The following is an 11,847-nucleotide window of genomic DNA, read 5'->3' as shown; positions in this document are numbered from 1 at the left end:
CTTTCCCGGCGCCCTCCTGGCAGGGCAGGTGGATCAGCTCTGATCCAGGAAGCGCCCCAGGAAGGTCTGGCAGCGGCTGCTCCGTTGCCTGCAGTGCGACCGCTCCCGGTGTCGGGGCCTAGTCGGCGCCGGCAGGGAGAGCCGAACCTGGCCCTGGGCGAGCGGGTCACGTTCTCTCCAGGAGCCAGCGGGGGGGGGCCCAGCCACGGGGCGCCATGCACAGCTGCCCTGGGCTGGGGTGCAAGGGCAGGCGGCTGGCTCCAGCTCCTGTCCCCTCCCTCCACAAAGGCACCCGGCGCCCCTTCTAGCTCCCTCCTTCCTCCGCAGCGAGCCGCTTACTGGATCCTGGCCGGGCGGCCCCCATCGCCTCCTAGCTGTCAGCCTGGCACCCCTCCCCTCCCCCCGAGCCCTCATTCCTTGGGGGTGGGGGGTCCACCTGGCACTCAGCCCCCTCCCCGTGCCCTTGTTTAGCTCGGCACAGGTCCACGCAAGCCTTCCTGCATTCTTGGCAGCCTGCTTGCCTGGGGGCCAGGAGGGCACATCTGGAACACATCTGGGTCCTGTTACAGCTGGAGGCCAGGGGCTGGGCCCTGGGAATGAGCTATTTTTATACAGTGGCTGGGGGAGGGAGGGAGGAAGGGGGGGAGACAGGGGGCTGGGCAAGGTCTTGTTCTTCTCCCACTTGCAGAAATGGGGGGGGGCTGCCCCGGGAACCCCCAGCAGAGCCCCCGGGGCCTGGGGGAGGCAGTGCCAGCCTGGGCCGGGCTCAGCACAGCTGCGGCTGTTCGGACCGGGCCAAAGCCAGGCTCTGCTCACGCTCCTTGTTCCCGGGCAGGAGGCGGCGTGGGCGGCCGGTGGTGAGCGCCCGCCTCGTGCCGCCATGTGGCAGTGCAGGGGCCACGGCAGGTGTGAGCCGCTGGCAGCGAGCGGCACACGGCCCTCTCCCCACCCGGGCCGAGGGGCTGACGGGGGGCAGGCCAGGGGTGCAGGGAGCCTCCTGCAGAAACCCTGCCACCTCCTCGGGGGGCAGCGCAGGGGAGGCCCTGGCCTGGGCTTACAGGAGGCCCTGAGCAGCCAGCAGCGCTGGCCGGGACGCGGCGCGAAGTGTGAAGGGCAGGCTGGGCGGGGGGTGACTTTGCCATGGCCTATGAAACCAGCCCCAGCCCCGGGCGCTAGGAGCTGCTCAGAGCTGGGGCCAGCTGGATGAAGCCCTGCCTGCTGGGCCTACCCCCGCTGCTGCCAGCCGGCCCAGCAGTGGCGGGAGCCCCCCCCCCGGCCTGTGCAGGAAGCAGGAGTGACGGATGGGCCGGGTCAGCGGCTAATTATAGCAGGAATGCTGGGGCCGCAGAGGGGAAGGAGCCTGGGAAGGTTTCCCAGGCAGCAGCTCCCGGAAGAGGGGGCGGGGGAGGATGGGGACCGGGAGCAAGAACCGGCTGGTGGGGGATGTGGGGGGCAGGGGCTGGGCAGGGTGGAGGGGCTGGGCGCTGGCTGCTGGGGGGCAGCGGCTGCAACGCCCGACCGGTCACTGCCCCTCGCCCCCCTGCTGCAGCCAGGGACGCTGCGGTGCAGAGAGGGGTGACGCTGACCCACAGCGACTGGGGGCCAGGGACCGAGGCCTGGCCGTGCCCCTCCTGCCGGCGGCCGCCTCCCCATCCACGGGGCCAGGCTGGCGTACACTGAGCTACGCTCAGCAGGACCCAGGTGATGCCCTGGTGCCCGCAGGGCGCCCCGTACTTACCCCAGCGGGGCCTTAGCTGGCTCCCCTTGGTGGCCGGCGCAAGCCGGGGCTGGTGTGATATCCTGGCCCATAGCCTCCAGGCAGGCTGGGCTCAGATCCTGCGCTCGGGGGGGGCGGTAGGGCTCCCTGCCCTCTTTAGCCTCGCTCACATGCACCCACTGCTCTGAACAGTGCCCCCCCCCGCCCCCCCCCCCAGTGGGCAGAGCTAAGTGCAGAGAGCTTCCCTGCTGCGTATAAAAGCGCCATGTGCCAGGGCCTGGCTCCCCCGACCGGCCTGGGCGGGTACCAGCGAGATCGGCTGGCACGGGGCCCCACACTGGCGAGACAGCCCTGGGGGCAGAGCCATGCTGGGTGCAGAAAATACTTGTGGGGAGCAGCCGTGCGCTCCTGGGCACATGCCCCCCCGTGCCCCCCAACGGGCAGAGATGGCCACATGCCTGGAGCCTGCTGCTAAAACGTGCACCCTGTGCAAAGCCCAACCTGCGGCGGGCAAGGTGGGGCCAGCAGGCGGACCAGGCCAATGTGGCGGTGCTGCCCGCTGGCTGGTTCGGGGCCAGGCTGCGACCCAGGGCTGCTCAGCGCAGGCATATGTGGGGGGGCAACGCTGCCAGGCAGCGGCCTGGCTACGGGGTGGGCTGAGGGAATCGTACCGACGTGGCGCCGTGCAGCCCCAGTGTCCGAGAGCACCGCCGGCCCCGTGCTGGCGGGGGGCATCCAAGGGGCGGCTCCCTGCTGCCCTGTGGGTGAAGCTGGGGGGGGGCTGCAGGCAGCTGGGGCGAGGCTGGGGCTTTGCGTGGCTGTGACGTCCCTACTGGCGTTGGCCTCGGAGACGCTTGGGAACGGGAAGCACTTCCTCGGCCGGACACACATCCGCTTCCTCTGCCTCCGGCCGCCCCAGGAACGCCCAGCGCCCAGCTGTGTCCTCAGGGCCTGGCCCAGCCGGGATGCCCAGCGGGGCCACGTCGCTCCCTTTCCACAGCACCACGAGACACCGGCTCGCCACCCCCCTCTGCAGCTGCTGCAACCCCCAGAGCTCAGCGTCTGCCTGAGGGGCTGGCCATGGGCCGGGCACAGACTGGGCAAGGCACCTGCATGGGCCTAGTGGGCACCTGCCAGTGCCAGGCGGGGGGCCTGGCCACGCTACAGCCGCCTGCCCCACTCGCCTGTGGGGGCTGGGGGTGGCCCATGGGCCTGGCTGAGCGTCTCTAGTCCCCAGCAGCGCGGCCCCGTGATGCCGGGGTGCAGGGCGTTGTACATGCTCCCTGCACCAGCCCCCGGGCAGCCGGGCCCCAGGCCTGGGCCAGCTCCAGGACATCCAGCCTGCAGCAGGAGCCGTCGGGTAACAGGCGCGGCCTCGAGGCGCTGGGTTCTCGGCAGAGTTTGGCTCCCTGCACTCGGGCCGGCTGCTCCGGTGATGGGCAGGTCAGCAGGCCCAGCGCAGACACAAACAGGCCGTGCCGAGGGGCCGCTGGGTGGTGCCAAGGGCTGGGGGACGTCTCCAGCCTCACGGGCACCCATGGGCGGGTGAGGGGCCCAGGGCCCCGCGCGGTTGGGGGGGGCTGCCGCTGCAGCCTAGCTCCGGGAGAGCCCGGCAGCCGGCCCCGCAGTCAGTAATAGTGCACCCTGCCCACGGTGCCCGTGCCCAGAATGTCGGGCTGGCCGTTGCGCCAGATCTCCCGGATGATGCGCTCCCGTTCTTCCAGCCGCTGCGCCCGCTCCAGCTCCTCCGCCGAGGCGAAGACGTTGACGGCCAAGGTGCCGTCTGCCGGGCTGTGGTTCTCCAGGGGGATCTCCGTGATGGGCAGTGGGGACTCGGCCGCCCCGTTGTCAACCGTGTCCTCCTCTTCCTCCTCCTCCTCGTCTTCCTCGCTGAAGTCCCGGAGGCTCCTCCTGGGCTTGGCAGGGCGGCTGCGGGCGTGCGGCTGGCAGGAGATGCGGATCACCAGCAAGCAGAGGGTTAACACCAGCCCGAAGCAGACGCCCAGGACAAAATAGAGGCCAAAACTCTCAGGATTGTCTGGCACGGAGACAGAGGAGAGGGGCTTGAGTGAGGGGCCCTGGCCATGCCTGGGCCCCCATGGCCTGCCCGAGGGCCGGCCGGCCCGTGTCATCGCCCGGGAGGTTGCTACCCGCCAAGGCCTGAGTTCCCAACGCTCCCATGGCGCTTTGCAGGGACCCAATAAACACCCGTCCTGCTCCCCGTCCCATCTGCACCAGTGCCCCCAGCACTGCCCCCCCCCCGGCACCCACCTCGGATGTGGGCGTAGGCAGCGATGCTGTTGCTCAGCAGCTCCATCTCCCGCTTGTGTGTCTCCATCACCGCAGCCGGGGGCCGGCGGCAGAGCGACGGGGACCTGCCCGCAGCACCTAGGAGACAGGCGGCTTGAGCCGGGGGCTGCCATACACACAACCCCCCCCCCTTCCGCCCTGCTGCCCCGGGCTGGCTGGGAGGAGCCGGGGCCGTCTCTAAGGGGCAGATCGGCCCAAGGGCTGTGCCCGGTGCAGCCGGCCGGCACGGGCCAGGCCCTGTAATCCCAGCCGCCTGGCGCGGGATGAGACCCGTGACTGCGCCTCGCCGGAACCTCTCTGCCGTGGTGGCCCTGCCACGCCGGCGCCGCTTGCCCCAGGAACTAGCCCCGCGCTGCGTTCTAGAGCCCAGCGTACAGCGCCCCTCTGGGGGGGCAGGGGAGCGGCTCTGGGTTTTTAACATGAGCAGCAGTCCAGGTCCTGTCCCGGCCTGGGGCTGAGTGCTGCCTTGCAGGGCTGCCGGGGGCACGGCTGCTGCCCCCCCAGGACCCAGCCTGCTGCCCTCTGCGGCGGATGCTCAAGCCGGGCTGGGGCTCCTGCGTGTCTCTCTTGGGTTTAAGGCGGATCCGCAGCGGCTGGGGAAGCAGTGGGGGCTGAGCCGGCCCAGGGCTGGGGCACAGGGTCTGTGGCACTAATCACGTCCCGAGACTGTCAGCCCAGCGCTGCCCGCCAGGAGCTAGCCCCGCCCGGCCCCTGACACCCCCGCAGACAGAGACCCCTTTCCCCACCACGCTGCCCCGGGCTCTGGGCCCAGGCCCCCTCCCTAGAGAGCGGCCCAGGGGGGTCACTGCTCAACGGCGAGGGGAGTAACGAGTGCGAGCGGGACCCACATGCTAAATAACCCTCCTGCAGCACTTCACAGACACTCACAGCCCTGCCCAACCCCCCCATTCCAGAAAGGGGGAAACTGAGGCACAGATGAGGAGGGCAAGCTCCATGTCCGTAGCAGAGCCAGGAAGTGAACCCAGCAGCGCCCCGGGCTGTGCTCAGCCCAGTAGGCCATGCTGCTCAGACCAGTTTCCCAGGGCGGGCGGCACCAGGACCGGTTCGGAGGCCGGTGCAGTGTTTCGCACAGCGGCGACGGGGCAGCGGGAGGGTTTCCGCACAGCCGGGGGCTGGAGCATCGCCCTGGAGACGAGCGGGGCAGCTTCGCCTCCCCGCTGCAGGCCCCAGTAGCCGAAGGCATCAGCTGCCCTGGCACGCACAGACGCGCGAGGCTGCAGACGGTGCGCGGGGACAGTCCTTACCGGGTCGGGACACCAGGCCCTGCCGGAGTCTGCTGCAAAGTTCAGCGCCTTCCCCTTTTCACTGCCGGGGGGACAGTGCGGAGGGAGGAGCTGAGGTGCCCATTATGTCCATGCAGCTGCACACCAGGCATCCGGCGGCAGGGCCGGGGGATTAGCTGCAAACAGGGAGGCCCAGCAAGTCAGCAGGGCACCAGCCAGCCACCGCGCCCCTCTGCACCGTGGGACCTCCACCCTGGGCCACCCTGGGCCGCACCCCTCGCCAGGCCACGGCCGAGTCCGGCTCCCCGTGGGCGTTTAAGGGCCTCTGCTGGTCTAAGGCTGAAAACGCCCCTGGCCCCCCCCTGCCATCGCTGGGCCGAGGCAGATACCACACCCCCCCCGATCCAGACAGTTTCACCCCGCCTCGCTGCAGGGGTGGGGAGGGTTGATTCAGCGTCATTAGCTAACATTTCAGGTGTTAGAGGCGGCAGGGTCGGGCCCCCAATGTGCTAGGTGCTGTACGCAGAGCTCGCTGGCTGTGCGCGTCACGGGGATGCAGGCAGACAAGCAGGGGGACAGAGAGGAGCTAAGAACCAGCTGATGCCTCCCGCCCAGAGTAAAAGGGAGTGCATGGCCGAGCTCTGAACCCGCCCCCTCCCCCCCCCATCCTGGGCCCCTTTGCATTTGTACTCTCACGCTGGCTGCGTGTGGGGCACAGCTGGGAGCCCCCACGTGCCGTCAGCCAGTGTTCACCCCAGCCGGCACTGCGGGGCTGGGCACCCTCGCACACGGGCCAGGCATGCCCAGGGGTGTGCAACACCCACGCCCCCAGTGGCCAACCCCCCCCTCCCCCGGTGCAGAGGGGGACACCCCAGTCGCGTGGTGTCCTGCTGGTGGCTCTGTGGGGCAGGGGGCCGGGCCAGGGCGTGCGTTGCAGCAGCTGGTGCAGCCCCCCCCCCCCCCCCTATCCCGGCTGGCCACAGAGCTGAGCTCGTAGGAGAACCTGTCCAGAAGCATCTCGCTAGGAAGGCGCGGCTGGGCGCGGTGTCTATGGCATGGTGCCCGTCGTGGCCGGCTGGGAGCACAGGGCCCAGGCCAGCCAAGATCCTCCCGCCCTGCTCTCAGGTACAGGCGCAAACAGGCGCTGTGTTGGAGCACGGCTGCCCCGGCCTCCCTTGGACGACGAGTCTCACGGCTCAGAGGAGCCTGGCGCAGGCCTGCTGGAGCCTTTGTTCCCCTGCCCGCCTCATCGGAGGGGCTGTCCCATCGCCCCCACCAGCCCACAGCCTGGCACGGCCGGGGGGGGGGGGGGGGGGGGGGGGGCTAGCAGACCAGTGGAAATCCAGCAACCACCCCCAGCACTGCTGGCCCTGGCTGCACCCTTTGCGAGCACTGACATACAACAGCCCAGCCAGCTGCCTTCCCTTCCCAGCCTCCCCCCGGAGAACGAAGGAGCGGGTCACTCCTGCAGCAGTGCCCCACACTGGCGCCCGGCGCCCCAAAGCACATCGCACAGCTCGGCAGAGCCCACCATGGCAGCCAGCAAAAATGCAGCCACCTCTGGGGCGCGAGCCCGGCTGTCTTCCTGCACCACAGCACAGACTGACTCGCTGCTGCCCAGGCATGCCTCCCATCCGGCTGCTTCGCTTCAAAGAGCCAACCCAGGGTGCCAGCAAGAGCCTCATGCCCGTAGGGCCGTGTCTGCCAATGCGCGGAGCTCTGTGGCCGGCCCGTCCCCCAGCCATGAAATAACACCCCATGGCCAGTGCGCTGCCTGCATTCCCCCGCCCGGGCTGGCTGGCAGCTGGCCCCAGCATCAAGCAGGTCCTGTGTGGCTCTGCCTGGCCCCTGCGCTTGTGAAATGGGGCATTGAGGCCAGGCTCAGCCCTGCCACCGTCACTCCCCGGCACAGCTCAGCGCTGGCTGGGCTGAGACACACGGCGGATCCCAGCACTGCGTGGCAGGGCAGTAAATCTGCAGCCCGCTGACGGGACAGGCAGGCCCTGGGCTCCTGACCGCACGCGCTTGGCTGGGGGCTGGGGAGCTGCCGATGCAGAACCCAGCCGCGGCGGAGCACAGGCACGCCACTCGGCCCCCCCCTCCCCCCCCCCCACACACACCCCATGCCCGAGCAACGACAGGGCTGGGAGCACGGCCTGGCGCCAGGCGCGGAGCAGGCAGGGCGCGAGCCAACCGTGCCCCTCGGCCCATGCACCCCCCCACCCCGGGGCCCCCAGCACTGCAGACGGCTCCCACCGTTCTGCCCCCCTGCCCCCCAGCTGTCACAGCCCTGCTTGACCCCCCCCCCCCCCCACCAGTCTGCTGCTACCTCTGTCTCTGGCCCCCCCCCCAAGACAGACAGGCTGTGCGCTGGCCATAGCGGCTCTGGGGTGTGAAGTAACGTCCCTGGTTTGCAGGGGCTACGCCGGGGGCTCGGTGTGCTAGGTGGGCATGGTCGCTGCCCGGGCAGGGCAGGGCTGGGGGTGCAGGGCTGGCACGTGAGCCTGCCAGGCCCACTGCAACTGCTCCAGCCGCGCTGTGCCCGCAGCATCAGCCCCTCTTCCCCGACCAGCCGGGGATGGCCTGGCCTCAGCCCCAGGGCGGGGGAGGCTCGAGGCAGGAGGGCAGCGCTGGAGCTGGGGGCAGGTCCCACCTGCCCAGGGGCTGCGGTGGGATCCCAGCGACGGGGGGGTGCCGGCAGTTTAGGGCAGCGTTCGGTGGCTCCTGGCAGTAACAGGGGCGGGACCACGGCAGGCTCAAGCCCCAGGCTGGGCTCCACTGACCCGCCGTGGGGCGCGGAGCTGGGCCCGGCCCGTGGGAGCCCAGGGGGACGCGCTGGGCGGCGCTGAGGGGAAGCAGGTGAAGTTCGGGGCGTTGGATGGAGACGCCCGGTTGGTGCAGGTGCCAGGAGCACGGCCCCATGCACTGCCCGGCTCTAGGGCCTGGGGTCGGGCGAAGGGGGGGTGGTTCAGGTGCCCACAAGAGCAGTGAGCCCACGGGCGTCACTCACCCGGAGGCCGGCCCCCGGGGGGGCAAGGGGGCAGCGCGACCAGCACACGGCCAGAGAGCTGGGCACAGCGGGCGACCGAGGGTGCAGGGCTCTTGCTCACGGAGCCTGGCTGCCCAGGCCTGGCACAAGCCGCCCTGTGTCGCTCCCCCCAGGGAAGGGGGCAAGAATTAATGCTAACGTGCATGGGGCTGTAAGGACCCCCCCCCCCCCCAGCCCCTCACGCTGCTCTGCTCTGCCAGGGACCTGGGGGTGCACCTCGCGGGCACCAGCTTACCCCGTGTCCTGCCACCCTCACAGCAGGGGCCTCGTGGCGCTGGGGCTCCCGGCTCCTCCCGTGTCCAGCCGTGGGCGCAGGCTCTGGCGTGGCCCGGTGCGTGGCGCTCCCCGGCCCCTCTGCAGCCGGGGCGGGCCGGGAGCTGGCTGCCAGTGGAAAGAGCCGCTCACTTCCTTCCAGATGTGCGAGCACAGGCAAGAATTGTTCGACTCCCGGCTGCAGCGCGCACCGGAAAAGTCGCCTTTGGAGACTGGGGGGAGGGCAAGCCTGCCCCTCCCCCGGCCCTCCCCTCCCCTCCCCTCCCCCGGCAGGAAGCTCTGCAAGGGGGGAGGTTTAAAGGCCATCGGGAAAGGGGGTGCTGGGCCCCTCTGCTCCTCGGGTGGCCCCAGGGATCCCCGGGCCCGTTCGGAAGCGGGGCAGTCCCGGCAGAGACGAGCTAATCCCCAGCGCTAGGTTGGGGAGCATGGGGGGGCCCCCCCCCCGCACTGGGGCCCAGCACCTCCCAAGTCACGTCTCTTTGGAGTTCAACGGGCCCAAAACCTCGACGTAACGAGCGCTCTGCCCGCGCTGAGCCATTGGCTCCATTTCCAGCCCGGCCCACGAGCGCCCAGAGCCCCCTGCACCCTCAGGCGCGCCTGCGGCCAAGGCGAGGGGTTTGCCGCGAGAACCGGGGCGGTGCCGCGCGGGAGACAGGGGCCGAGGGGTGGCCTGCACGGAGCGTGGGATGGCGACGCTCAGCGCTCCCGCAACGCTCCCTGCACGCGGCCCTGGCGGGGGCTGAGCCGATTTCCCAGCAACGGCGTCGCCGCGCCGGGAGGAATGAGGAAAATGCAGCAAATATGTGACACATCAGCAGAACCGGCCCCGGCCAGGCCGTCCGCCGCGCGCCCCGCAGGCAGCCCCCCCCCCCCCCCCACGCACACGCTGCACGGGCCTGGGCGAGCCACCCCGCGGTGGGGGGACCTGCCTCGGCCCTGGGAGGGTGGGCGGTGCTGTGGGCCCTTGGGGGGCCGCGGGAGGGGCTGCAGCAGCGCCTAGGTGATTGAGGCGCGCATAGGGCGCGCCCTGGCAATGGGATGGTGACCCGGGCTCCTGGGGCCGAGCTCGTTCGACGCCCCAGGGGCAGGTGCGGAGCGGCAGCAGCTGGCATGGCTAAAGTGGGCGCCCAGCCTGCTGCACCCCGGCCAAGCCCTGCCCCCTCTCGCCCAGCCGGCTGCAGCTCCCTGTGGCAGGGCCTGGTTAATGATCAACGCCGAGTCAGGGTGTGCAATGCAGAGGCGTTGGGGGGGGGGGGGGGGGGCTGAGCCAGGGCACCGGCAGAGCCAGGTGGGTCTGGGGCACAAGGGCTGTGGTGAGGGGGCCCCACACTGGGTGCAATGCCAGAGGCGATCCCTGCCCCCCCTGCCCCCGTGAGCTGGGCCCCAGCCTCTTCCCGCGGCCCGACGCGAAGCAGGCGCATTCCGGGGGCGCCCAGGCACCGGCGTCTTCGGGGAATTCTGGCTCCTGGCACCGCTCTTTGGCTCGTCCCTGTTTCTTGCACCCCTGGTGCGCTGGGCGCTGTGGGGCTGTGGGCAATGGGGCGGGGGTGCCAGGCTGGGGAATCCAGCCGGCCAGGCAGGGGGTGGGCAGAGCACGAGCATCTCCCCCCTTCCAAATGTGACCGCGGCGCATCATGGGGAGGGCCTGTATCATGGCCCAGAGCGCGGCCATGGGCCAGGGGCATGGCCGGGACTGCCCTGGGAGGGGGTGTGTGTGTGTACGGACACACAGACAGCAGATGGGGGCCTGGGGCGCTGTGTGAGAGTGGCTGGCGTCCATCTACTGCCCACCCCCACCCCGTCCTGCCGGCAGTTGCTAAGATCAGGGCTGGGGGGCCATGCCCTGAGTGGTGCGTGGCCTGACCCCCCCGGCTCCGACCCACTGGGGGGGACATGCTGGGGCAGGACAGCTCCCCCCCCAAATGCCTTCGCCAGTCCCGGCACGTGCAGCTCCCTCTGCAAAGCGGGCAGGGGGTGGCTGGTACTCACCGGGCGCGGGGGGCGCGGGGCGGCCTGGCTGGGCCCCGGGGCGGCGCGCGCTGGCTGCACTTGGGCTGGGACGTGGGAGAAGAAAAGTCTGTTTAGCATTAACGCTGCTGCAACAGGAAATAGTTTGGAGGAGGCTGGCGGTCAGCATCCCCAGCGCAGCCCAGAGCTGCCCCCCTCCCGCAGGCGGGGGCGGGGAGGGCAGCGAGTTAAACCTGGCTCCCTGGGGACGGCGGGGCCCCGAGCAAAGCGCTTTGCACAGGCCTCGTCCTGTACAGGCGCCGGGTCTGCCCCGACCCCCCCAGCTCCAACACCCCCCCCCCGTCTTATCCCCACAACCCCCCCCCAATCTGTCCCGCTGGCGGCTGCAGGGGTGCCCCGCGTCTCTGGTGCGCAGGCCGGATAGCCGAGGTCCCAGTGCCGCGGGGCTGTGCTGGGCGCCGGGATCCTGGGCCTGAGTCGGGCGGGCCGCTGAGCCTGGATCCCGGCTGTGCCCCCAGGACCCTGCCCGCGCCGGCAGAGGCTCTGGCCTCCGGGGAGCAGGGGGAGGATGTCGCACTCAGCCCTGAGCACTGTGCGTGGGGGGGGGGAGACACTTACTGCTCCTCAGGGACTAACCCCGTGTGGGGGTCAGGGCAGGCTTTGCACCCAGTCAAACCCCCAGCCTGTGCCATGCACACCCTGGGCAGGGTGCTCTGCTGACCCGGGGGGGGGGGCGGGGAGGCGACCCCTCCATGTGCCCCCATAAACTGGGCAGCCCTTCCTGCTGCGCCCGCCTCCAGCCTCCTCGCCGGCCGTGGGGCGATGGGCTGGCCCCGGGCTCAGAGAAGCAGCCACCTTCTAAAACAGCATCTGTCCCTCCTGCTGCCCCCCGTGGGGAAACGGGTCCAGCCCCCGTCGGTGTGAGCCGTGAGTCAGTCCTAGTCACGGGAGCCCCCTTGTGTGGCCCTGGTGGCTCTGCCAAGGGCTCAGCGAGATGCCCAGAGGGGTGCCCAGCTCCCCAGCAGGCCGGGGCGCCCCGGTGAGGAATGGAGTGGCCAGGCCTGGGGGAGGGGGGAACCGTGCTGCACGGACTAAACGGGGCGGCTCGAAATCTAGGCCGCCCGGCCAGATGTGCGGCTGGGGGCGGTGGGAGTCTGGCTCTGCCGGCCATGCAGCAATGGACCTCTGGCCTGACCTCCACCGTGAGGGGCAGGGCGCTGCGTGGCCCCCCGCCAGCACCACCTGGCACAACCCCACCCCACGGCCATGGAGAGCTTGCTTTCAGT

At 70.8% G+C, this 11,847-nt stretch overlaps 1 protein-coding gene across 2 annotated transcripts; it reads right to left on the bottom strand.

Annotated features, from left to right (window-relative positions):
• Positions 1–2,799: 2,799 nt before the first annotated feature.
• EVA1B (eva-1 homolog B) lies at positions 2,800–10,673 on the bottom strand. Of its 2 annotated transcripts, none has more exons than XM_067533788.1 (3): positions 10,583–10,673; positions 3,989–4,105; positions 2,800–3,755 (listed from the first exon to the last, which is right to left on the bottom strand). In XM_067533788.1, exons 2-3 carry the CDS (start codon positions 4,053–4,055, stop codon positions 3,346–3,348), a joined length of 477 nt encoding a protein of 158 aa, XP_067389889.1. In that variant the 5' UTR covers positions 4,056–4,105; positions 10,583–10,673; the 3' UTR covers positions 2,800–3,345. The 2 variants fall into 2 exon arrangements, with proteins under 2 accessions (XP_067389889.1, XP_067389890.1); XM_067533789.1 differs by lacking the exon at positions 10,583–10,673 and adding an exon at positions 8,556–8,743.
• Between the last annotated feature and the right edge of the window lie 1,174 nt (positions 10,674–11,847).

This window comes from Emydura macquarii, unplaced genomic scaffold, assembly GCF_026122565.2.
Source record: "Emydura macquarii macquarii isolate MOO-44397 ecotype Brisbane River unplaced genomic scaffold, CSIRO-AGI_Emac_v2 contig_3348, whole genome shotgun sequence".
Lineage (NCBI taxonomy): Eukaryota > Metazoa > Chordata > Testudines > Chelidae > Emydura > Emydura macquarii.
Note: the sequence above shows the minus strand (reverse complement) of the source record. Positions and strands in the feature narration are given on the sequence as shown.